The 27,417-nt window shown below is 31.7% G+C and overlaps 3 protein-coding genes across 8 annotated transcripts; 1 reads left to right on the top strand and 2 right to left on the bottom strand.

Moving 5' to 3' along the window:
• Positions 1 to 580: 580 nt before the first annotated feature.
• Positions 581 to 9,927, bottom strand: LOC111704852 (uncharacterized). Of its 2 annotated transcripts, XM_023477214.1 has the most exons (11): positions 9,826 to 9,927; positions 8,810 to 9,221; positions 8,610 to 8,749; positions 7,389 to 7,486; positions 6,943 to 7,028; positions 6,056 to 6,143; positions 5,457 to 5,550; positions 4,522 to 4,597; positions 3,115 to 3,212; positions 1,433 to 1,728; positions 581 to 779 (listed from the first exon to the last, which is right to left on the bottom strand). In XM_023477214.1, the coding sequence occupies exons 1-10, from the start codon at positions 9,866 to 9,868 to the stop codon at positions 1,598 to 1,600; spliced, it is 1,266 nt and encodes a 421-aa protein (XP_023332982.1). In that variant the 5' UTR covers positions 9,869 to 9,927; the 3' UTR covers positions 581 to 779; positions 1,433 to 1,597. The 2 variants fall into 2 exon arrangements, with proteins under 2 accessions (XP_023332982.1, XP_023332981.1); XM_023477213.1 differs by having other exon boundaries at positions 8,610 to 9,221.
• Positions 9,928 to 10,959: 1,032 nt separating this feature from the next.
• On the top strand, positions 10,960 to 21,690 carry LOC111704853 (uncharacterized). Of its 5 annotated transcripts, none has more exons than XM_023477216.1 (10): positions 10,960 to 11,095; positions 11,786 to 11,850; positions 12,103 to 12,165; positions 12,965 to 13,006; positions 13,496 to 13,611; positions 14,604 to 14,686; positions 14,784 to 14,821; positions 18,319 to 18,389; positions 20,100 to 20,199; positions 21,470 to 21,690. In XM_023477216.1, exons 1-10 carry the CDS (start codon positions 11,065 to 11,067, stop codon positions 21,665 to 21,667), a joined length of 807 nt encoding a protein of 268 aa, XP_023332984.1. In that variant the 5' UTR covers positions 10,960 to 11,064; the 3' UTR covers positions 21,668 to 21,690. The 5 variants fall into 5 exon arrangements, 4 of the variants coding, with proteins under 4 accessions (XP_023332984.1, XP_023332985.1, XP_023332986.1 ...); XM_023477217.1 differs by having other exon boundaries at positions 10,963 to 11,095; positions 11,786 to 11,829; XR_002765891.1 differs by lacking the exon at positions 21,470 to 21,690 and adding an exon at positions 19,254 to 19,332 and having other exon boundaries at positions 10,969 to 11,095; positions 11,786 to 11,871; positions 20,100 to 20,184.
• Positions 21,691 to 24,060: 2,370 nt separating this feature from the next.
• Positions 24,061 to 27,115, bottom strand: LOC111704857 (uncharacterized). The gene is made up of 3 exons (XM_023477223.1): positions 27,020 to 27,115; positions 25,882 to 25,950; positions 24,061 to 24,678 (listed from the first exon to the last, which is right to left on the bottom strand). Exons 1-3 carry the CDS (start codon positions 27,068 to 27,070, stop codon positions 24,190 to 24,192), a joined length of 609 nt encoding a protein of 202 aa, XP_023332991.1. The 5' UTR covers positions 27,071 to 27,115; the 3' UTR covers positions 24,061 to 24,189.
• Positions 27,116 to 27,417: the final 302 nt, after the last annotated feature.

Here is a 27,417-nt window from a genome sequence, read left to right as displayed (position 1 = left end):
GCATTGTAATACCTAATTTCAAAAGCAATAATATTATTATTTACTAGAGTCATTTTATCAAAAGGGTAATAGACTGTAAAAATGTGTCTATAATGTCTCTGCAAGATGAACAGTGAAGACGGACAAGTTTAATCTGTTTGTATACTGCAATTTTCTTGTTTTACTAAATACAACCATACAAGTTTTAAACTTTTGAAGATATTAATCGCATACATTTCCAGCATAATTTAGTCCCTGACCAAATACAAGGGGGGGGGGGGGGGGGGGCAACGGTACAATGTCCCCACCCGGCCCCGCGAGTTAAATGAGTTTTCTAAACATACAAAATGTTTTGAATGTCGTCTTACATACATTTTATTATGATATTAAAGGTTTTTTTGCAGTTTATTTCATTAAAAAAATCTTTTGCTCAAATATATTTTACTTTCAAATCAATTTTACTATAATATGACTCCCATATAATACTTTTGATATTGTCTTTGGTATCGATCAACTTTACAAATTATGGAAGAAGACATTCTAAACTATTCACCAACTGTCATGTTTCGTGGGACACTCTGTACTTTCTAACTTAAATATATAAAAAGAACAAATTATATTTAGAGATGAGTTATTTTGTAGAATATTAATCAGATCACAGTTGTTGTTAATGCAAATATTTAAAATAAAAATAATCTACAGCATTGTGACATTTTAGCTTTAATACATATAATGAGAATTCACAATTCAGGCAGCAAAATAGTTAATTCAACAATCCTGGCAGGGAAGAATCAAATTTGCTGAAACAAAAATGTTTAATTATTTACAAAATAAATAAGTGAAATGGGTCAGTGTGTATGCACTGTAAAATTATATGATTTTTTTAAAAATCATAGGTTAAGTTTGACATTTGTCTTCATTCACAATGTTTAGTGTTTTTTACTGTGTAGTATTTTACGGGGTATAAACAGTTAAACCCTGAATAAGCCATACATCGAAAGAATTTATCAAATTTCGTATTCTTTACTTTCTGATAATAGAATGTTTCAGATATTTAGGTTTTTAATTAAATGAGTTTATGGAGCTTTTTAAATCTGTTCCCGCATATTCCCGCATATTCATGGCTATTTATTTATTTTCGCAAATACTGGGATTTACGTAAATAGTATAAAAACCATTGAAAAAAATGTCAAGACGACATTTGATAAATTCTTTCGATGTATGGCTTATTCAGGGTTTAACTGTAGATAAACATTGAGAACCAGAAAATTGCAGAATACTGTCTTTTACTTGAAAAATTTCAGTATAAGAATTTGAAATATTTATGCAACTGATATATCTCTAACAACTTTCATTATTAGAAAACAAGAATTCCACTGTTTTCTGATTCCCGCTGTTTCCTTTATTAAAGTTGAACTGGAAAAATTTAACTTAAAAAGTTTAAAGGACTCACCTGAACTTGTATTGCCAGTGAGGGTTCGGAAGATATACAAGAGCTTGTCCATAATCTAATCTTTGGTTAGAAAAAAAAATATTCAAGTGTAAAATATTACCTTTTGCATCCTCGACGATTCCAACAGCTGACTGGAGATCACGTGCCCTCGTCGCCATTTTAATTTCAAGAGAGAAAATGTTGTTTTATGTACACTATGTAGCCTTTGTACATTATGTACGGACCCGGACACTTACCTGCTGATGGGACATTGCTGCCTCCAGGCAAGGCTCCCCCACTGCAGTTGAAAATGTACTCTGAAAATATTTTATCAATGATGGATTTCAGACATCGTGTTTTTTAAAGTAAACTTTCTCTCATGAGTGTCGGACACGTGGTGTAAATACGATATGCATGAGTAGAGTTTTCGCTCAAACTTGCTAATCCTTATATCTTCGGTGTAAATCTTTGATAAATAAAACTTAAAGATTATTTGAACCAACTAAATTCACAGTTTGAAATATCCAAGGTCTACAACGTTAGGTTGGACAGAAAATCAGAGTTTGAGGCAAAGTCTGAATTCCTTTGGACATGAATGATCAGTTTAAAATAAATTTTAATTCGTAAAATTAGAAATGAAAAGATGCATGATTCTCACAAGGAACAGATTTGATTTTCCTGGAAAATAGTCAAAAGTGGGGTACTGTCCCCCTAACCCTCCTACCCTCCTTCCATCCCTCTCAATACAGGGTGTCCCAAAAAACATGGGAATTCAGTGACGAATTCGATATCGTCTTTGTTATTAATTAGCATTGTAATACCTAATTTCAAAAGCCATAACATTATTATGTCTGCTAGAGTTTACTTTTTGAAAAGGGTAAAAGACTGTAAAGATGTGTCTGTTATGTCTCCGCAAGATGAACAGTGAAGAAGGACAAGTTTACTCTGTCTGTATCAAGAATGTAAGGCAAGGAAAGTCAATTGCGGTTGTGTATACTCTGTGTACATATTGAAACCAGTTCTCTCTGGGCGGAATTTGTAAACAATAATAGATGCATCAGTGTTCGTTTAGTATCCGAGGAGGTTAAAAGCATTAAATTTTGATAATTTTGATAATTCACATAATAATTTTCTATGACCAGAATATTTCATTGATTTTTTATGTGAATGATGGATCCCATGTCAGGCTTCGACATCCGTCTTGTGTTTACATTAGCGCCCAGAGACAGTACACTTCAGTACTAAAGATGTTTACACTTCTGAAATGACTTTCCTTGCCTTACATCCTTGGTCTGTATATTGCAATTTTCTTGTTTTACTAAGTACAACCGTATGCAGTCAAAACATAAACAAACAAAATGTGAACATAGGAGACGAAACTCTTACAGATTACTATTTAAGATGCTCTCCTTTTGATGCAAATAGAAATAAACGTTAATCAATCAATTAATTACAGATTACAGCTTTCTCAATATGTATCACTATACTAAATCAAAGAAATATTTAAAAAGACGATATTGAATACGTCACTGAATTTACATACTGAATACCTGTAACAAGGTCCTCCTCCTGTTTACAAGTCTGAATTTACATAAAGTTACCTGTAACAAGGTCCTCCTCCTGTTTACAAGTCTGAATTTACATAAAGTTACCTGTAACAAGGTCCTCCTCCTGTTTACAAGTCTGAATTTACATAAAGTTACCTGTAACAAGGTCCTCCTCCTGTTTACAAGTCTGAAAGTATCGAATACATATTCCCCGATCCATCCGAACCAGTGTATCTGCATTTACACCGTTGCACCTTAATCAATGAATTAATCAATTATTGATTTGTTTCATACTTAAAGTTATCATAAGTTTAATTCCAAGTGACCCTCCCTGCAAAGATGACAAGGTCTGATTTACAACGGTACCCTTGCAACCTTTATCTGATCCATAATGTGGAAGATATTGTCGTTCATTTAGTTTTAAAACTCTGATAAATCCTTTATGTTTTATTGCAGCAGAAATGCGCTAATTTAAAAAAAAAATCAGCTTTCAAAATTGTAAACATCAATATCAATTAATTAATAAAGTTTAAAGGGTATGTTGTGAATTTGTACATGGAGGGTACCTCAAAATTACGGGGACAGTTCCGTTAACCAGAAACCGGATTTAATTAATAATTTGAAATGTGACTGAATCAGGTGAGATACAGGGTGTCCCAATAAACTGGGAATTAAATGCCGACTTCAATATCGTCTTTGTTCCGTGCTGTAAATTATAAAGTGAAAACAATCCTAGTAGTATAAGAGTTAAAGTAATCAACATCTGAAACTAATAGGCTCAGGAATTCCAAAATGTGGTCTACTATCGTTGGACCTTCGAAATCGGCGGAGTTATCGAGAAATCTGCTCAGATTTCTTTTTATTCGAAAACAAAAAGTGTTCAAATATTTGATATCTCCGTCAATTTTAAAAATATAATGCAAACCACATTTTGAAGAGCTCAAGAGATAAACAATCTTTTTTGATACACTTTTTGTCATTTTACTAAATATCGAAAATATCAAAGACGATTTATAAATCTTCTCTCAATTCCCATGTTCATTGGGGACACCCTGTAGCTGATATTTTTTTTTTGGGACACCCTGTAATTAAACCACTTTTCAACATAAGAGAAAATACATAAAAGATATTATGAAATAATTGATTGGAGCTGATAATTTTAAAATTTTGTCAAAGGAGTCAAGAATTATCAAAAAAAAGACGATATTTAACGATCCGTAGATTGAATTTGATCTTTTCTACTTGACTAAGTTTTTTAACGGTAAACTTAATGATTTGACAAAGAAGCAAACACTTGTATAGTGACAGGGAAACATAAATGTCAATATAATGATTATAGTTTCCGTATACAGTCATCTCTAAAGTGTTTATTTTTAAAAGATACAAACACTAAATGTTCTTAAAAAAAATTGTATTTCCAATTGTATCCTTTTATCTATCCTTTCAAGTGGAACCCACACCCAATGCACTAAACTTATTAGGCCTGAATACTTAGTTGAGTGTGCCCATTCAATAATGTGTTAAAAAATCTGTGGTTTTTAAAGTAAACAAAAGATCTTTTACTTGACTTTTTTAATTTCTTCAACATCCGCATTGATGTCTGCCCAACAGGTGCATAGTGTTGAGATGTCCTGAGTTTCTGAAACAAGAAAACATTTCTAAATTAATTATTAAATAGTCTGAGGTCAGAACTGTTGTATGTTTAATCTTATTGTGAAACACTAATTCGCAACCTAAGCCATTTAACGCATAAGTTAAATCTGGTTAATGGATCTCAAAGTTCAATATCCACCACAATCTTTTTGTACTCAATAAAATATTTTTTTTTACGAATAAATCACTTTAAGTCAATATATTTTTTTAAATTAACGCTTTTTTATACAAAGGTACAGACTTCAGGTTTTACCAATTAATAGAATCCTCTCATGAGTATCTCCTTAAAATGTTTTTCCATGGTATTTTTGTAATTGTTTCATATGAATTAGTGGAATTAATGTTTTTGAAAATCATTTTTTCTAAGTGCCCTAATAGGTTTATATTGCTATATTGCTAGAGATTTGTAAATTGCAACAATTAAAAGTAAAAAATCGCCAGAACATCTCAGCTATGAACGGAAAAACAGCATTCATTCCAAATTTTTTTGGTTCTAATTGTAATCGTACCTGATAAAGTCGCTAATCTACAATTCGCGATTGTAATCGTACCTGAGTAAGTCGCTAATCTACAATTCGCGATTGTAATCGTACCTGATAAAGTCGCTAATCTACAGTTCGCGATTGTAATCGTACCTGATAAAGTCGCTAATCTACAATTCGCGATTGTAGTCGTACCTGATAAAGTCGCTAATCTACAGTTCGTGATTGTAATCGTACCTGATAAAGTCGCTAATCTACAGTTCGCGATTGTAATCGTACCTGATAAAGTCGCTAATCTGCAATTCGCGATTGTAATCGTACCTGATAAAGTCGCTAATCTACAGTTCGCGATTGTAATCGTACCTGATAAAGTCGCTAATCTACAGTTCGTGATTTTCTCTGTGATATTAAGAAAGGTTTCCTCGCATAATGTAAAGTTTGAGGTAAAGCTTTCCAACTAATGTTAAGCAATCAAATCTTGTTCTTGCCTTTTTAAAAAGATTTTTATGGATATTTTTTAATGTTCAATGGGCTTTAAGTCTAAATCTAGATGACCCTCTATGCAAAAATGGCAATGCCGATTTACAACGGTACCCTTGAAATATTAATCTGAATAAAAATGTGGAAGATGATGTCGTTTTTCTGACTCGAAAATTGTTTATTTCTGTGAGTTTATTCATGTCTTCTTACAACAAGGAATGCGCAAGTTACTGTCGAAATGAAACCGCGAATAAAAACAATTTAAAGATACAAAAAACATGAATATATCATTATCTAATTCATACTTGATCAAACAAAACTTTGAAGGGTACAGTTGATAATCAGGTATTACCATCTTTGCATTAAGGTTAACTTGAAATTACACTTACAGTCCTTTTAAGGTTGTTCTTGACGTATGAGCTGTTACTTGAAATTCTCTTTTAAAACTTAAATTTAAAATAATGATTTTCTTTGATTGATTCCTTTGCTGGGTCGACAGAGCATGAAGTTTCTATTAGTTTCTGACAACTGTCTAAAGTTCGGAAACCATTCTCTGCCCCCTCTGCAATTCTGAAACCAATCAGTTAGAATACATTTTGGATTTGAAAATTAAAGAATGATATGATGTAATCTAAAATTTACGTCCAAGTAAAGTCCGAGCTTAGACTTGACTCGGTTTCAGTTGAAACCAATCTAATTTTTTTTTAATTTTAGCTTTGGGCCATAGATTGCAAATTTCGTGAAAGTTTCAGAGACCGAAATTAATAAATTTGAGGGGTTGCTGAACTGCTTAACAACGGTTCAAATTTGTCCCACCAAGTTAAATCCTTTCTGAGGCCGAACCTTTCAAATATGGTTGGCTCAACTTGAAATTTAAATCAGTGTTAAGAGATTGAGTCAGCGTGCAATTTGAACCAATGACTAAAGGTTCCGCGACGAGGTTCAACTTCATTAAAATCGGCCTCTGATTCTTTACCTTTGAATCGGTGCTTCAAATTTGAACTCGTAGTTGGTAGTTCTACGACGAAGCTCAATTGTATTTTTTTTTAGTGTAAAAATTTGATTTATCGATAGGAACCGAGCAGAAAACTGTGCATTGATAAGGCTTGATTATACATACAGGGTGTCCCCCTAAACATGACAGTTGGTGAATAGTTTAAAATTCATCTTCTATAATTTGTTAAGTTGTTTGATACTAAAGATACTAATATATTATAAAATATTACAATAAAAATTGAGTAAAATTTATTTGAGTAAAATTTTAACAAAACTTCAAATAGTACTTCCAGTATATGGAAGAAGACATTCAAAACTATTTCCCAACTGTCATGTTTCGTTGAACACCCTGTATCAGCTCAAATTAACTTACTCTTTAGTAGATCCTAGACAAAGCGGATTATTCTTGTTTCCTCCCAACCATTTTAATAAACCGGAAGCAGGACCATCAAAGTTCACCTACACAATACCATTTTAATAAACCGGAAGCAGGACCATCAAAGTTCACCTACACAATACCATTTTAATAAACCGGAAACAGTAACATCCAAGTTCACCTACACAATACAACGGTTCACAATTAAGACCTTAATCTGATAAATAATATGGAAAAATACTTTGTTTTCCTGACTAAAAAACTGTGTGATTTCCATTGAGCAAGATATTTCCAATTCACTCTTTTGCAGAGAAATAATCAACTGAATTAAAAATAAACATTTTAAAGAAACTAGAAAATGCATAACTAACACACACTTGATCAGACAAACTTTTAAGTTGTACCGTTGTAAATCAGGCATCACGTTATTAACTTAAATTTACCTTTTTAGCTGCTTTTCCTTCAATAATCTTTAGTGATCTTTTAACTCTGTCACTTTGCTGTAGAAAATTTTTCATCTGGTTTCTTTCATAAAGATACACTTAAATAAGGATAATGTTTCTGTATTTTAAAATATTTTAAAAAATTGTAGAAAGAGAATAATTGCGTCATTTAGGAACATAAATTCCCTAAAAAAGCATTGTTTGATTTTGACCGCACAGTGTTTGATATTGTGCTTTGTGTATAAGTACTTGAAAGTTGGAAGCGTGTTACATTGTCTTTACTTTGAATCTGAGATCAGAGACTTATAATTTTCAGAGAAACTTCTTCCGGCTAATTTTCTAATCAGCTAATATTTATGCAACCTGATGGATATCAACATCTAAATGTTGTGTAACAACAGGTTTCAAAGATTTTAGGGAGAGGAATTTCAGTTTGAGGTAAACCTTTAGTTCTTTCCGGAATTCATATTTTTCATAAAAGGACTTTCCCCACCATCAAAAATGATTCACCTCTGCAGACTGCATTGAATGTTTAACGACAAAATTTTATTCTTACAAGTATTCATCGAAGCCGGTGTTTTATGCATTATGCAAGTTGTCGATCATTAAAATGATCCAATCTTTTGGATTTTCTGTCATTGCCAAAAATCCCAATTTAGAATAATGAAAAATCTATAATGATAAGACACCCTGTAGCTGTATGTTATCAAGAAACGTTATATTCTTATGTTTATCTTATTTATCTTAAAGTGTTATGCAGCCGTGTTGGTAGCATATATTAATGTTCTTGTACACAGAATATACACAATGTACAGTGATCGATGTTTATATCAATAAAATGAAGTTTACTTTTATATCTAAGTTTTGATTTCCATGCTGTTTAAAAGCTTGCTAATAATAAAAAGTTGAAATCATAAGTCGTCTTCATTAAATTGATTAATACGATGATGACTGTACAAAGTACACATATTATCATATATATTCATACGCTCTGATTTTAAGTTTAATTAAGAACTAATTTCAGGTTGGATAAGGGGTGAAGAGAGTTTTAGTGTAAGAAATCTGTTCCCGAACGGATTTTTTGTTATTTTCAGACAATTTTAAGGTTGGATTCGGGCTGAAGAGAGTTTTAGAAAAAAGGAATCTGTTCCCGAGCTGATCTGTTTGTTACTTCCAAACTTTGGAATACGTACCACCACCCAGACTCATTTTAATATTTACCTGCTTCTATGTCTATTAAGCAAGCTGCTGTAACTTGTCGATATAAAACTTCTTTACTTTGTTTTACTTGTATTTTTCCTCCTCTCTTATTGGATGAACCTTTCTTATGCTTTACAAGCAATTTGGATGTTCTTATCAACCTCTTCCTTTGCTTGTTTTTCTTCGATCTTTTTGGAAGCAATTTGGATGTTCTTATTAACCTCTTCCTTTGCTTGTTTTTCTTCAGTCTTTTGGGTGTTTTCAGTCTACTAGGAGTTTTAGCAATTTTGTATTTCAAGGCGGTAGTTTTGGACATTTTTTTTAAACTGCTTTTAGATTGTTTTTTCTTTTTTGCGCCTAACTTACTTTTCTTTCTGTTTTGTGATTCTGAATTTCTTTTATTTTCAGCTTGGTGTTCAAGAAAATCTACATGATTATCTTCTAGATTTGTGTTGAGTATTTTAATATCATCTTTAATTGTAAACGGTTTAAAGTTTCCAAGACCCGATTCTCTGATAGATCTTCCAGCAAAGTTTGGTTGAGGAAACCAGAGATTCAGTGGAAATCTGTCTGCTTCGCGCCCTTGAGCTGCTACTGGAGTTGGAGTGCTTTTAGAAGCATGCCTACATCCAACTAGAACACAAGTATTATGGTTAAAGATACGAAGTAAGGATGCAGCAATCTTTTTATTACAATTTAACAATCCATAATTTTACAGATATTTCTGTTTAAACTGTTGGATTGCAAGAATTTTTAATATAGAACGATTCATAAACCTTCCCTGTGAGATTTACCATTATTATAAAATAAATTGTCATTTACAACACTTTTTTTTGTGAACACCAAAATATGAATGCATGTTTTCATTTTAAAAGTATTATAGCTATCAAAGTTCCAAAAGCAACATTTATGCCAAAAATTATCTATATAATAAAACAAGACAATGCCATTCGTATATATATATATGTTGCCTATAGCCGGCCAAAGGGCTGGACCGATTGGGCTGAAATTTTTTGTGGACACTCATGGGTTGCAGTGGGGTGTTATAGGCTGAAAAAAGTTTGAAATTTTTTTCTTAATTTTTTGAATTAGAATATATGTAAAAATAAAAAAATAAGTTGGAATCTTTTTTACAGATAAATCTCTGTAATTATTTTTACCTTTTTATGATGACGCTAAAAATATTTCAAAGACAAGCAAAAATGGGATATTTTTTTTCTTTTTTAAATATTTTTACCTAATCCTAGAGTAATTGTTAGTAGGCATGCTGCCAGCACCATGATTATGCTACTAGTGCCACCAACCTTCTCTAGCTTCAAGCCCTACCTCGCAGTACAGGACACCTGTTAAAACTGTAGAGTTGGGCATCCTTAATATAACGTAACCGTTCGTTTTTGATATCTTTTCCTACAGTTCAGTTCATTAATTGTTCAAATCATACTCGTAGCACCATTTTAAAAACCTTTGATTTTGAAATAGGAATAGGATTCTCTCCTATTAAAATAAAGCTCAAATTGTGATTTTGTTACGCATCTCATTTGTATGAAAAATACTAAATATTTAAAAAAAAATTTTTTAGGTGTCATTAAGTACAGTTTTCTAGTATTTAAAGCAGAAATTTAGGCCACGCGGTAAAGTGATCAAGGTCTGAAAAAACCTTGGTTTGAAGGGGCAAAAAACTGCAAACCAAACATTGCAATCTGTTAAATTTTATCCTTAAAGATATGAAAGTTATGCATTTCAATTGGCAAATTATGTAAAAAAGAATTTTTAACTGAGAGATATGCTTAAAAAGTCCTAAAATCTTTTTGAATTATGGAAATGACGACATTCTGTGGCTTCATAATTAAACCAATTGAGGCTTCTGGTTTTGCGTATAGCTACCAATGCCTCCTCTTTATATTACCAAGCTCTTTGATTCATTCTGTTTCACACACAACCAGTGTTCATTTGAATATCCGAGTAGGGTCAACCTTTGCGGTCCTAGTTTGTACTGTACCAGACCAATTTACTATTACTAAAGCGGCAGACCTGCATGGTTAGTTAACAAACTTGAATTTTTTTGGAAAACAATTGGTTGCATTCATCTTTTTTTAATTTGTCATTCGGCGTTCGTTAACGACCCATTTCATTCTTTTTTTTTTTAACTTGTTCAGTAGAAATTTGAATTTGTTTGTTAGCCAAAATAACCAGCTTCAGAATTAAACATTTAGGCTGCGCAGATTCTTCGAATTTGGTCAGATATAATTTTTGAATTTGTACACCTCTTATATTCTAACCTTGAAGATCAATATTTTAAAATCTAGATTTACGATAGGTTAAACACATCTGTAAACTAATTATAACATTTTTAGCTCTAATTAACCTAATTAGCTAATAATCCTCCTGCTGATAATTATCCTTCAAGTTGCATGATTATTATATTCTCCAGGTAACTGAAGATCTTGATGAAGCCTCGAGAAACAACTGCGCAGTTATGAAGATCCACCTATACACTACTCTACTATGTAAGAAGATATTTTTTTCAAAGGACTCTAGAGGTTATTCCATGTGTTTCCTTCAGTTATATGAGTGCAGGCGTGTCCGTTTCAAATCAGTACTACCCTTTAAACCCGTCTTTAAAAGAGAGAGATTTTTGTTCGAACTGAAAATTGAAATTTTTTATTTGTGGTATCTCTTAAAAAGTGACTTGCGGATATTGGCTGCAAAAACACGAAAGAAAAATAACGGAATTTGAAACTTTTATTAAAAATGATGATATCTTAATTATTGCTACTTTGATAGAGTTTTAAAGGTACTGATTTAGTAAATCTCCTACTCCATAACAAATTCTCGAAACGTATCTCTCCAGGTATAACTCGTCCGCTAACAAAGTCAACCAGGACACAATCCACACAGGTACAGTCCTGCGATCTTGTAGCTATTAACAAGCTATAAATATCAATCCCAAATGATGGGGACTATTCAACGCTCTAAATGCCCCTCAGAGACACAAGCCTAGCTTTCTCGCAAGCTATATATCAATCCCAATTGATGCCGGTGACGATCCTCTACCTGTGAAGATGTCTTTATCACAAACTGAACTTATTTAATGTCTATATCTTTGCATCCTGATGGTGTAAACCTTTGATATTTCAATCGTAGATCATTTGATCAAATATGATTAATAATTTTATAATATTATTATCATCTTTTAGGTTTTCTGACTCTAATAACGTGTCAGAAGCTGACTGGAAAACAGGTCAAAATGAAGGGAAAACAGGTCAAAATGAAGGAAACACAGGTCAAAATGTCGTTTTTGTTTCAATAAAGTACAATCGCTTCACAACGGTACCCTTGAAAGCTTTTCATTATAAAGAATGAAATGAATCACTCCACCTTTTTAATTGTAATTTTTTAACTGTCCTTTCTGTATGAATGAACTTTTTAGGCTAGAAAAATAAAAATATCTTCTACATATCAAGGTTTAAAGGTACCATGGTGAATCAGCCATTTTATTATTGTTTATCTGTAGACCGACCCGGATACCTTGTGCATCACAAATTTGGTAACTGCTGAGTTTACTCTAAACAATAAGGTAAATATATAATTTTAGATATCTTTGGCGCTTTGCACCCCCTTTTCTTACAGGAGGGATTTTAGTCGTTGATTTGGACATTAATATATTAAACTTCATAATCTAATATTAGGGAGACTCAAAAAGAATCATGAATACATATCGAGGGCAATTACTTTAAATGTAGAGGGGTCATTTTTCTCATAATTTTAGTTTATTTAGTATTCTTCTGGGTCTTGTTCATTATATATAAATGGTATCTTAAACTTAAATGTTTTGTTAAGAACATAAACAAGGTGGTAGCTTTTCGGCCTGTTCACTTTTTGTAATTCTTATTTTCCTGAACTGTAGTATTTTCTTATTTTTTTTATTGAGGGTCAAAATCTCCACTTTCGAATTTCTAAAATTGATAAATGCTTGATTATTACGATTAAGATGCATTCTTTTATATATTTATGAATAAAATAATTAGAATTTGTGCGATTATACCCAGATTATGTCCAGAGAATTACTTCTTTTTACATCATTTTTTGCATTATCTCAAACTTTTATGTTTTGATCCTGATATCATTGCAACCTAAAGTTTTTATACTTTTGATATTTTAAACTATGAGTTAGGCTTCTTTAAATATTGAATTTGAAACATTAAATCACGTCATTTATCTGATAAATGACGTAATTTATCTGATAAATGACGTCATTTATCTGATAAATGACGTAATTTATCTGATAAATGACGTCATGACTTCTTTATTTAATTTAATTTTAATAATAATTTATTTCAAAAGTTCATCCATTATTTATTTATTGTTTTTATTAGGTCAGATTCTTCGATCAGCAGATATCCAGGATACAAAGCCAGGTCTATGGGATAAAATGGATAAAGGGGGGTGTTAGGTACTTTTCTGAAGATAATTTCCAAGGATGACTTCCCAAGTGACAATTTCACAAAGATATAATTAGGACTTATAAGGCGCTACAGGATAAAAAGGTGCCCAACACTGCGGCTAGGATGGGCTAAGGGTCGAGAGTTGCGGCTAGGATGGACTAAGGGTCGAGAGCTGCGGCTAGGATGGGCTAAGGGTCGAGAGATGCGGCAAGGATAGGCTGGGGGCCGAGAGCTGTTAGTACAGATTGGAATGTTGCCGCGTGGGAAATTGTACATTTGGGAAGTTGCCACTTCGCAAAATACCCTTAGGAAGTTGCCGCTTGGGAAAAAGCCTTTGGGAAAGTACCGAACATCTTAAGGGGATACAGGGGATACAGGGTATATAAAAAGGGGTATAAATGATACAGAAAATATTATGATATTGGTAAAATGCAAAAGAAAAAATATGTTTTATGTGTGCAGATTTTTATTATGGAAAAGAAACAGGAAAAAAAGAATGGATTTTTTATCGTTGCTGAAATGTTAGATGCTATCACGAGTACAAGTATCTCACCATCATGTTCAAATTCCCAAAACAGGTAAATGTTTCAGATGATATATGGACATCAGTTGTCCCTACAGGGTTTCCCAACAAATGTAGGAATTCAGTGAGGACTGTATACGGGTTTTTAACTCTGCAACATTTTGTAAAGTAGTGAAAAAACCGAAATAACACAATCCCATGACCCTGAGATTTCTAAAATGTGGCCAACCTGTTTTCAAAATAGAAAAATTTGGTTTTTATTTCATCTATCTATTGTTTCTAACCGAAATGGATCAACTGATCGAGCCCAAATATTCTTTTTTATCTTAATTTCTTAATTTGCATCGTAGGGATTTAACTGTAGATTTATAATATTTTCGTAACTGTAGATGTATCTCAATATTTTCAAGGATGTAATAGTAGATTTATTTCAATATTTTCAGGGATGTAACTGTAGATTTATCTCAATATTTTCAGGGATATACCTGTAGATTTATCTCAATATTTTCAGAGATGTAACTGTTGATTTATCTAAATATTTTCAGAGATGTAATTGTAGATTTATCTCAATATTTTCAGGGATGTAACTGTAGATTTATCTCAATATTTTCAAGGATGTAATAGTAGATTTATCTCAATATTTTCAGAGATGTAACTGTTGATTTATCTAAATATTTTCAGAGATGTAACTGTAGATTTATTTTCAGGGATGTAACTGCAGATTTATCTCAATATTTTCAGGGATGTAACTGTAGATTTATCTCAATATTTTCAAGAATGTAATAGTAGATTTATCTCAATATTTTCAGGGATGTAACTGTAGATTTATCTAATTATTTTTAGAGATGTAATAGTAGATTTATCTCAATATTTTCAGAGATTTAACTGTAGATTTATCTCATTTTTTTCAGGATTGTAACTGTAGATTTATCTCAATATTTTCAAGGATGTAATAGTAGATTTATTTCAATATTTTTAGGGATGTAACTGTAGATTTATCTCATTATTTTCAGAGATGTAATAGTAGATTTATCTCAATATTTTCAGGGATGTAACTGTAGATTTGTCTGAATGCTCTGGTAGAATTGTTGCCGCCTGCCCAGTGCTGAGCATAAATGAAACCCTAACTGGTAATAAGAACATACATAATCCAAAGTTTGATAATTTTGTTAATAATATTAAATATCCAAATTTTTAAAATATTTTTTACAAAAAATGAAATTCCAGGTGTATGTATGGATCTTGTTCTAGGGTATAAAGCAAAGGTAAAAATATAGAATATTAGCTCTACGGAGACCTAATTTAATGAATTTGAGAGGTAGCTGAATAACTTACCACCGGTTCAAATTCTGAACCACAGGTTTAAACCCTGAACCACCACTTCAAACCCTGAACCACAGATTTTAACCCCCAAAAATTGGTGATTTAAGATTTGAACCGGAGGTTCTAGTTCATGAGCTTGACATTGTCTGAATCCTCATTCAGAGGCGCAACTAGGACTTTTGCTAGGGGGGGGGCAATATATTATTCGAAAATTTTTCAAAAACAAAAGTGCTTTTTTAAGGGTTTGAAGTCGAAAAAAGGAAATTTTAAGTTGTTGCATGCAGATTTGGCTGTGTTCCATTCAAATCGATTTTTTTTCTTGTGTTTTTACAAAATTTATACTTCCAATCATATCAACAAGGTTCAGTTTATAATATTGAAAAGTCTATAAATGCAGAACAACTACACAGAACATTGACAACTTGTCTTAAATTGAATTATTACTAGCCTCAAATTCAAAACTCATAGTTCTTATGTATATGGGTCAGGCTAAAAAATATTTTTCATAGTCATGATCATAATCATAAGATTAAAATAGTCGTGACTTTCCAAACACTGTTTATAATAATAATAATAATAATGATAATGCAAAATTAGTTTTATTTTTTTAAATCTAAATATTAAAAAATCATAGAACAAATATTATAAAGACGATTGTGAGACTCTAGTTATGACTTTAAATGGTCCAATGAACATGAGACACAGACATGTGCAGTGTAAACAGACTTTTCACTTAAGGAAGGGATTTAATAAGTAAGTATTTATATAGATTTAAAGAATGTAGAACATTTTATCAATTTAACTATTTCAACACAGAGTACATTGTACAGAGAGGGCTGAGGGGGGATAAACGGAGAAAGGGTAGAGTATAGAATGCTGATAGACAGTTTGTACAGGGGAATTGTACAGACTCCTTATCATTGAACATAAAGGTTAACATGTAAATTTAAAGAAGAGGGGGATTTTTGCAGACGTCATTTAAGCATAAATGAAAATGCGGAAACTGCAATTAATGTACATTTGTCAATTCGTTTTTCAAACTCCTTAAGTTCAAATATTCAAAATATATTTAGCAATATGAAAAAACATGACGCAAAACATTCAAAATGGCTCTTTTGATATAAAAAGGGGTTCGAGAATACTGAGAATTATAAGCGCGCGAGTATTCCTTCTGTAACTGTAGATGTATCTCAATATTTTCAGGGATGTAACTGTAGATTTATCTCAATATTTTCAGGGATGTAACTGTAGATTGATCTCAATATTTTCAGGGATGTAACTGTAGATTTGTCTGAATGCTCTGGTAGAATTGTTGCCGCCTGCCCAGTGCTGAGCATAAATGAAACCCTATCCCCCCCTCCGAACACCCCATCTATATACGCTCTTGATATGAAAAAATTATGAAACGTTCCTTTAAGACAAATCCAATTCGGAAAATATGTTACAGTCTATAAAACAAAATATGCGTTGGTTGGTCTAGCTTTCCATCCTTCTTTCAAAAATATTTCCATAAATGACATAAGCCGTGGAGGGATAGTCTAGCTCTGTTGCAGAAATGTTGATTTTTCGAAAACTTTAAAATTGTAAATTATTTAAACAAAATTCATATTTTACCTTAGTATAAGCTCTTATGTTTCGGAGAAGTATTGTTATGCCCATCCGATAATTTTCAAGTTTACTGATGATCGTATAACTTCTTAATTTGCAGTTTTATACAACAAATCTTTCATGCTATGGTATAGAACGTATAACTTCTTAATTTGCAGTTTTATACGATAAATCTGTCATGCTATGGTATAGAAAAACTGTTTACTGTTTACATACCCCAGATCTGTGTACACTGAATAAACACAGATGCCGCAACTCTCATTTATCCGATGTACTGTATGCACTACATGATCTACAGAGCGTCCCATATCATATTAGATTATCACCAATCTTTTAACACCAAAATAAACCCTTAATACTCGAAAAACTTAGCATTTTCCGCAAGAAAATTCTTATATAAGCCTTATATTATTTTTCCAAATGATTCATTCTAATTAAATTTTCTAATTAGTCCCGAAAATCGTAATTTAGACCCGTTCTCGGTCTAATATGATGTGGGACACCCTGTATACCTACAGGGTGTCCCACGAAACATGACAGTTGGTGAATAGTTTAAAATGACTTTTTCCATTATTTGTTCAGTGGTTTGATACCAAAGATCAATGAAAATATTACATGGGAGTCTTGTTATATTAAAATTGATTCCAAAGTAAAATATAATTAGGCAAAAGATTTGTTTAACTTAAAATAACTATTTATCAAATGTCATGTTTCGTGGGACACCCCGTATAACACCGATTCCCTTCTGTCCCTGATCTCTTGTCCTTATTGCAAAGACGACGGATTACATCCCTTGGGGATAAAGCTTCCCTTGGTACGAATATTCTCAGTCCCTTTTATCATAAAAAGATTTTAGAATTGTTTATTTTTGTAAATGTTCACATAATGTGCGCTATACAATACAGTATGATTCCTACAATCCGTTACTACATGCCTCTCTAGTATAAAAGTTGAAGTACGCATGCAAATTGCAATACGATTACAGAACAAGGAAATGACAGTTTAACACTTGTTAGGAGTTAATGCACTCACAGCAGGTTAGAAATGCACAGACTACTTATAAGCTCTCGACATGGATAGGCCTATAGTTGTCCCGGCACGCCATGATACATTTCAAAGAAAGGTTTTTTAACTGCCATCTAAAGGCCAGTTATTGCCTACCAATTCAGGGGTTAAGTTTTACAAGTTTTGAAGAAGTACTCTAACTTTTAACATAACACATAAAATTTATGAATTTATTTAATTTTCAAGGTTTTATATTTTGTATCTAAAGAATCCTTAAATTTCCCTGAATTCAAGCGTCTGCTAATTGGTCGTGTGCTCCAGTTGTACACTAAAACCTGCTGTGGAAAATATTGCATTTCATAGCCTTTAATAGATCTAAATACTTTCGTATCTTTGTTATCACTCTGTGTTTTATCTGTACTCTGTGTATTTAGGTTGCTGAGTGTGAAAACTCTACGTATTATCTATACTCTGTGTATTTAGGTTGCTGAGAGTGAAAACTCTACTTATTATCTATACTCTGTGTATTTAGGTTGCTGAGTGTGAAAACTCTACGTATTATCTATAATCTTTGTATTTAGGTTGCTGAGTGTGAAAACTCTGCTTATTATCTATACTCTGTGTATTTAGGTTGCTGAGTGTGAAAACTCTGCTTATTATCTATAATCTTTGTATTTAGGTTGCTGAGTGTGAAAACTCTACGTATTATCTATACTCTGTGTATTAAGGTTGCTGAGTGTGAAAACTCTACTTATTATCTATACTCTGTGTATTTAGGTTGCTGAGTGTGAAAACTCTACGTATTATCTATACTCTGTGTATTTAGGTTGCTGAATGTGAAAAACTTGTTGATTTGAATCTGATCTGTGATTGTTGGGCTGATACCGTAGAACTCAGGTAAGTGAGCAATACGTGTTCAACATAGAGATGGGCACGTACCACATTTTTACAATTTGTTCTTTTTTTGTTCAATAGTTATAAAATTGATATCGTTTGATCTCAAAATTATCGTTCAGTTTTCGTCTATTATGTTCGTTTTTTTGCTGAACGACCGTTCATTAAAATTGTTTATTCAGTAAATCGTTAGTTTAGTAGAAAACTATTAACAAATTGTTCGTTTCGTAAAAATTTATAATTTTTTCCAAATCTTTTGAAAAATTCGATAGTTTTGTAACAAACGATCGTTTTTTCAATTTTGTTCGAACGCTTTTAAATAGTTCTTTAATGTTACTTTTTTTCTTCATTATTAAAAACGATAATTTTTTCATTTCTTTGAACAATCCATTTCGTTCATCCATCATTATTTGTTTTCTGAATGAAACCCTTTTTAAGAAATTTTTTTGTCTTACAATTAAATATTTTGTTCAAAATTTATAATTTCATAAATATGTCAATGGGTTTATACTATTTATACCTAAATCTCATCTATCGTAAACATTTATAAATAGCCATGAAATATGTGGGAACAGTTGGAAAGAGCTTCATTATAATCATTCAATTAAAAAACTAAATATCTGCAGAATTCTATTATCAGTAGGTTTAGAAATCGACAATTTGTATATTATTTCGATGTCTCCAAGTTAAATCTAATTCTATGACAGTGCTCGCAACATTAATTTGTCTTCAATACTTTAGATAGGTCATGCTTATAACCTTAGATTTTCTTACGAATTCGAAGTTTCATTAAAAAAAAGAGTTTTTATATTACATATTTAAAACAAGGATCTCCTACAATGGGGCTGATAATATAGTTAATTTTAGAATGAAGAGATAAATGATAGTTTCTTGATTTGCTTGCGTTTTCTCTTGTCGAGGTCTTATATAAGATTGCTCTCTTTAGGTATATTTACATACTTGGAAAGTTTCATAAATTTATGAATATTACATAGTAAATTATAAAAAATATAAGTTTGAATTTTGAATATGTTCAATTAACACAAGTGATGAACAATAAACGCACGTCTCAATATATTTTATATTAACATTGTATTAACCCTGTTAATCCTGAGCCCACGATTTAAAAACTTTGGATCGAGTCGTAATTCCTTAACCCCAGCTTTATAACCCAATCTTTGACCCAACTCTGAATACAGCTTGTGTCACATGATTGACAGCTGCAAGATCTTCGGCTGGACTAAAAGAGTTAGGCCCAAGGAAAAAAACGTACCTTGGTTGGTTTAAGTGGAGAATAAGGCTCAACGATGAGTCTTGTTCTCAAAAAAACCCAGAATGCGCCAATTCCTACCATAAAAATAGAATATTAAATCAGTTTTTTTAAACACAACTCTATGGAAAATATGATGCAGCTTGAAGCTCAAGCTGTAAATAAGGCTTAATGACAGTTTAGACCCGAGCCGTAATTTCCCGAATTTCCCTGTTTATAGCGGGGTAATAAAGATAATGCCGATTCTATGTTTTTTCTTCTATTTTTTCGAGCAATTGGGGAGCTGATACCAAACAGCTACAGCCATATCAGCGGAATCAATGGATCTCCCCACTGAAATAATGATTATTTAATGTTATGTTTCTTCATAAATAAATTATATTTGATTTAATTTCTGATAAAATTGAGAATGAACTGTAAAATTTTAAAGCTTTTTTCTTCAGGAAAGGTTTAGATGGCTGCAGTGCATTTGAAGAGAGTCAACGAATTTTAAAACAGTTCAATCAATGTAAAAGTGAATTTTCAGCTTGCAAAAAAGCCCAGGTACAGGGAGTTCCAATAAACATGGGAATTCAGTGACGAATTCAATATCGTCTTTTTAAATAGTTCTTTGATTTAGTATAGTGATATCTACTAAGAAAGAATTTCGTCTGCTATGTTCACATTTTGTTTGTTTATGTTTTGACTGCATACGGTTGTACTTAGTATAAAACAAGAAAATTGCAGTATACACACAGAGTAAACTTGTCCGTCTTCACTGTTCATCTTTCGGAGACATTATAGACACATCTTTACAGTCTTTTACCCTTTTCATAAAATAAACTCTAGCAGACATAATACTATTATGGCTTTTGAAATTAGGTATTACAATGCTAATTCATAACAAAGACGATATCGAATTCGTCACTGAATTCCCATGTTTTATTATTAAAAAGATACTTAATTAAAAATTGATCACTTTGTTTGAAATGTTGGATTGGCCAAGGCATTAAATATTCGATTGCCCCCGATGTTTTTAAATGGTAGGGTTTTCTAAAATACATCCTTTCCAAAATGTGGGATTGTTTTTAATAGTCAGCAGAAAAAGAAATATATATTATTATTTTTTATATGGGCATAGTTTTTTTCAACAAACAAAATAATCGGTTTTTAAAATCGAAAATGAAAACGAAAAAATGAACAATTTTAAATTGTTTGAACAAACTTGAAAAAAGATAATTTTTTACAAAACCAACGTTTATTTTGAACAAATTTTTTTTAAAACTATAGTTTTTTTACTATCGTTTTTTTTACTGAACAAACAATTGTGTTTAAACGAACGATTTTACTAACCTACCAATTTTACTGAATGATCGTTCAGAGCAAAAAAAGAACAAAATAGATGCAAAATCGGAGAAGGATAATTTTTAGAACGAACAAAATAAAGTTTTTGAACAATTGAGAAAAATCTCGAACGAAATGGGTCTTTTCACGAACAATGAACGAACGAAATGAAAAAATATCCCCATCTCTAGCACTGATCTCAAGCAGATCTACTAATTGATTTAATTTCTTTTTACATCTCGTAATGGTCGTACCCTGTAGGGATAACTTTAATTAAGGGATCAGGCATGTGATCCTTAAATCTAAAATTACCCACATTGGTTATCGAGATCAATGTTCAAGAGGATCAATATGTACGTACACAGAGTCACTAGTTTATTGGGACACCCTGTACAATGTTATTGTACCTCTGAGGCTCACATTTTATTAAAAAATGGGGGTATCGTTGGGAGTTTAACTTTTAAAAATAATCTCCAAATGTGTGATTAAGGATGCCGCGTCTAAGATTGCCGGATCCTGCCCAGTTGCTAACCTGGATAAACCGGTTATATTTCCCTCTCCTTCACCTTCCCCTAGCTCCAGCTCCAGCTCGACCCAGTTCACAACAGTAGCACCATCAACATCTAATAAACTACAGAAGTTTCACAGATTGAGGCTAAGATATTATAAAAATATATTTAATATATAATAAATGCAAGAGTTCATTATAAATTTTGATAGCATAATATTCAATTTATTTGTCAGTTTATACAGAACCCAAAACAGAAAACTTTGGAAAAGGAAGGTGACATTATAGCTACATTTACGTGAATTTAATGTTTTTGCAACGCAAATAGTTTTTTTAAAGATGCTTTAGCATTTACTGGTTAAGGGTTTTGATTTGTACATGTTATACAGGATATTCATTACGTACTTACTACTAAATGTCACTCTGTGAACTTAGAAATTCTTATTCCAACGCAAAAATTTGGCTCAATACGTATTTGAAACTAAGGCTAGAAAAAAAAGGATTTCAACTCTGAAATTTTTATTTCCAGGGCTTCAATAACTATTTGAGGGCTGAAATGGTATAACCAACCAAAGTATACAGCCTGACGACACTGCAGAGCTGATTATGCAACTGTATCTGTCTAATAAGTAGATTGTTGTTTAGTGTTAGTTGAAAGATACGTTCTCATTAAATGTACATTACTCTTCTAAATATTCATACAGGGTGTCCTCTATACTAAGAAATGGCGATGAGCGAATCTAGTTTATATTTTCAATTCTATAAATTAATCTCAGGTTAATGACCGGCCTTAATAATGTTGCAATTTTGTTCATAAAAATCGACAATTTTACTTTTCTTTTAGACACCCTGTAGTTGAATTAATTAAAATATCCATCAAATTCTCTTCAATCTACATATATTGTAGCAAGGTTATAATGCAAGGAAAGTTATTTCAGAGGTGTATGCATCTTTTGTACTGCAGTGTACTGTCTCTGGGCGGTAATGTAAACACAAGACGGATGTCACAGCCTGACATGGGATCCATCTTTCACAGAAAAAAATCAATGAAATATTCTGGTCATAGGAAACTATCATGTGAGTTATCAAAATTATCAAAATTTAATGCTTTTAACCTCCTCGGATACTAAACGAACACTGAAGCATCTATTCTTGTTTACAAATTCCGCCCGGAGATAACTGGTTTCAATATGTACGCAGAGTATACGCAACTGCAATTAACTGTCCTTGCATTATAACCTTGTATTGTTGTATGTAACTGTCCAGTAATTATTCAGAATTATCCAGAAATTCTAAACTAATACACAAGTTACATTCGTTCTACCTTGATCGTTCAATATCTTAAATATGGCTGCAGAGTGCAGACTATAATGACAGAATTTCACCTTTGGTTTTCTCTCAATGCTCTTAACCCTGTATTTTGTCAATATCTACAATATCTGGGATATTTTTGGCGCAGCTTCTCATATGACTCCAGGCCATGGCCCGGGAAAGTATTATGGCCGATCAAAATTGAAAAATGTTGCATAGAAAACTGTTGATTTTTAAAATTGTATAAAATCCGTTAAGTAAAATAGAAAAATCTTTTAAAAATGTTAGATTGAAAAACAAAATTAGAAGGCAAACGTTGATATTAGAAAAAGAAGCGCATAGTACCCTAAAAGCCTATTTTAATATGTATATATACTATAAGCTCGTTGATTGAATATAAGAACTGATTTATACATTTAGGATATTGGAGGGAAAAAGAAAGGTTTGTCATAGCTTTTAACATCTTTAAAATGTTTCTCAATTTTGCGGGTTGAGTCAAACTCTGTTTTTCTAATCCCTATTTCTTTGCAAACCAATGTCGTAGACCTTTGGATAAAATATACTAAATTCCTGAAAACAATTAATGCATTATAAAACGGAAAGTTTGTCTATGCTTTTAAAAAGAAACCCAGAGCATCGTGAATTCTATGTATACATATGTTTTCCCCTAACAGCCTGTATCCCCTTAATGAATGTTTTTGCCAGAAAACAAGTTTATTTGTTTATGTGCAGTTAGAAGAAGAAAAATATGCATTGTGTTATGGTGCTTCATATAGTGTTTGTACACTTCTATCCTCTTATGTTTACAAAACTAAAGAAATAGATTAGAGTTCTTGTATTCACACATTTCAAACTAGACTATATACAAAAAAAGGTGTAGGAGCTAGGCCTTCACTGGAAATAGTATATCCTGACAAATAAAGATTTTCTAATACGATAGATAAAAGCACTAAGCTATAGTTTTTTTATTTTAGTTTTAAATATTGTATTGTTGAAATCAGTGTTCCGAAGTTCTATCGATAAGGAATTGTTTTAAAGCCTGAATTTCAAGTTTGCAACCAAACAATTTTTATTGGCTATACACAATTAAAAATAAAGAAGTCACAAAAATGGTTCCCTAAAACATAAAATGAAGTTTCTAGTTATGATTCTAGTACATTTATATATGATGTGATAAGTTCATATGTTTTACAATTTACCATGCATATTCCATATATCTTAAAAAACTTATGTAGAGTAATTAAAACATAAAAAACATGCTATACCGGTTTTATGTCTTTTATTGAATATTATTAAATATGCATATTGTTTATTAAAATTGGTGTGCTATATAGCTAGACCACTATAATTCTATGTGACTGTTATCTATAATCCTTTAAGGATTTTCTATTTCAATCTTCTTTTGGTCGACAAAACTTTGAAAAATTGATATTTTCAAAAGCAGAAGAAATTTGTTTACACAAATCTTCCTTAGAAACATTTTTAATATTCATTCTATTGTCGTTGTTAACAAAAGCCTTGTAAACAGTATTCAGATCTTTCTCAATTTTCTCCTTTGCATCCTCTATGTCGAGCGTCAGGTTGTCTGCGACCTCTTTGGAGGTCTTCGACATGTTCTTCGCCATTTTCTCAAGTCCATCCTCTATGTCGAGTGTCAGGTTATCTACCACCTTATTGGAGGTCTTCGACATGTTCTTCGCCATTTTCTCTATTCCATCCTGTATGTCAATCTTGAAGTTGTCTAGGGCCGTCCTGGAGGTGTCCACCATTATATTGGTCTTGACCAAATTATCGAGGAGTGCTAGGAAGGGTAGGCAGGCCAGGAATATAACAATTAGGATACCAGAGATGATTTTCCCAGTCAACTCTCCTTCGCCATTCTTAAATAATTTCTTGTTTAAACTCAACTAAAAATAGATAAGAAGGGGGAGGAGGGGGGGGATGTAAATAAATGACCGCAGGTTTATCTGAATAATTATCAAAATGGATTCATAATATTTATCTGAGTTCAAATAACTTTCATCACATTTAAGTAATGCTTTTTAATGAGATACAATTAATTTGAAATGTTCATAATTTCTAAAATATAAAAAACTAGCTCTGGAACCCAGCTTTGCCTGCATTTCTTGACCATTTTATTCTACCAAGTCTAAGTTCCCCATTTGATGCAAATCATTTCAGGGGTTCATAGGTTATGACCGAACGTCCAATCAAACATTAAAGAGAAAGAGAGTGAGACAGAGATTATCTTATATAAACATAGGAACGTATGAATAAGATAAAACTAAAAACTCATAAAATATACAAAGTTCTGAAGTTATGGATAAATTAACGTCTAAGTATTCTATTTCAAGTTCTGATTTATTTTTTGGTAAAATGAATCTTGAATATAGCCAAATCAGATGTTGTTGACATTAATTAATGGAATTAAAGTGAATTTCTAAGAATAGAATAATCTATATATAAATTTGGCTTGTCTGTCTGTCTGTTTGTTTGTCTGTCTGTTTGTATCCAATAAACGTCAAAACGGCTGAACCGATCGGGCCCAAATTTTTTGTGGGACATCTATGGACCCCAGGGAAGGTTTATGAAAAATCAAAATTTCAAATATTTGTCTCCATCAAAATTCGATCGTCATTAAATTTTAAAAAATTTTGAAAATCCGCGAATTTTTTGTGAAAAATCCGCGAATTATTTTTGTTTTGTTTTACGATGTACACAAAGAGAACATGTTCACAACTAATTTAGAAGATGGGCGCGAAGCGCCCTCTATGGCTAGAAAGAAGGGCGCGAAGCGCCTTGAATTTCTAGTTATTATAAAAAGGTCTAAATAATCATTGATTTACAGGTCCTTTCTTAATGTTAATTCAAGTAAATAAACAGACTAACTACTGAAACCCAGCTTTGCCTGAAACCCTAATTTTCTCTCGAAAACTCTTTATCCGAACATTGCCGTTGTACCGAGTTCCCCAATTAAAATGTGTGGCAAATAGGTTAAGAGGTTCCTGAGTTATGATCGAAGATACATCAAGCAGACAGACAAACAGAGATTATTACTTGATATTTATAGAAGATAAAATTACCCTCAAAGATTTGCAGCCGATCCAGAGTCCACAAATCCAGGTTAGGATAAATAAGTCTACGTAGAGAACCTAAAATATCAAAAACCTGATATTTCAATGATTACCTTAAAGTTTTTAATTACTGCTATCGTTAGATTAAGTAAAGTAGAAAATTGTAAAAAATCAGTAGCGAAAAGTTAATGATTAAACAACTCTTGAGTGAATATAACTCATAAATGTTTTTTTTGTGGCTATAGTAAAATATCATTAGAATTTAATAAATCCCTTTTAAAATCAATTAAGTTTAATTAACGATTTACAACGGTAACCATTTTTATAAACAAAGAAGAGCGAAAACATTCAAATGTAAAAATGTTTCAAATATGGATTAAATGACCTACTTTTGTGAAATTGTTTACAGCATCTTTAAAATTTTTAATTAGTTAAAACTAAGATAAAATAAAAAAAATGAAAAAATAGACATTATAAAAGGACTGTAAGCGTTATTCTAAATAACCCTCCATACATAAATGGCAGTGCCCGATTCACAATGGTGCCTTCAAAGCTTGGACTAGAACCTAGAAAAACGATAATATCTACCACATTATTGATCAGATAAAGGTTTCAAGGGTACCGATGTGAATCGGGCATTGCTATCTTTGAATGGGGGGTCACTTGACATTACGCTTACAGTCCCTTTAATAAAAATATTTTCATTGAAAATTCGCTTCTTGTTTTCTACAGTGTAAAATACCATCTTTAAAAATCCCCTTTTTGATATAAAATATAATACTTTTAATAGAATAGAAACAATTTTGGAAACTTACTGTATGATTAAATGTTAAATATATGAAAATATTGAGATGAATTTCGTCTCAATATTTAATAAACCGCTCTCAAAAGAATGAATAGGGATTTTTGACATATTTCATTTGTTATTTTAAATAAACTAAAGACAAGTTTATGTTCAAAAGCATTTCTATTTGCTGATAACCTAGCAATAGGTTTGTGCACCTAATTGCATTGGTATCAAAAGCTACAACTTACAAGTACGATTATCTTAAATATCTTTTACAGAAAGGATGACAAGAAGAGACAAAAATAAAAAATGTAAAAATTGCTTTGGTTGTCATTAAAAAATCATTTAAATATTCTGTACCTTAATCAGTCTTGAGGAGTTCCAGTATTTGGAAGAATCAATCGCAGTCATGTTTCAGTCTTTTAGATTTCAAATGATGATTGTTTGCGGATTTTCTAAAACGGTTTGGTGGATTTCTTGAACGAGAAAATTAATAATTTAGTACATTTCCTAATTTTCATTTCTTAAATCATGTGACACTACCAACTTAAAACTTTTTAAATGTTTATCTAACGCTTAAAAAAAAATTTGATTTATCTATTTTCTATTATTTCTACATCTGACATGTTTTGACCCTATTTTATATGTTGTTGTTTGTGCTCAGTTGACTCATAAGCTTCTAAAAATATACGGAGGGGAAAGAAGAGAAAATTTTATTGACAAAAATAGAGGGAGCAATGTTTATAACAGAGGGTATG

The sequence above is a fragment of the Eurytemora carolleeae genome, unplaced genomic scaffold (assembly GCF_000591075.1).
Source record: "Eurytemora carolleeae unplaced genomic scaffold, Eaff_2.0 scaffold634, whole genome shotgun sequence".
Classification (NCBI taxonomy): domain Eukaryota; kingdom Metazoa; phylum Arthropoda; class Copepoda; order Calanoida; family Temoridae; genus Eurytemora; species Eurytemora carolleeae.
Note: the sequence above shows the minus strand (reverse complement) of the source record. Positions and strands in the feature narration are given on the sequence as shown.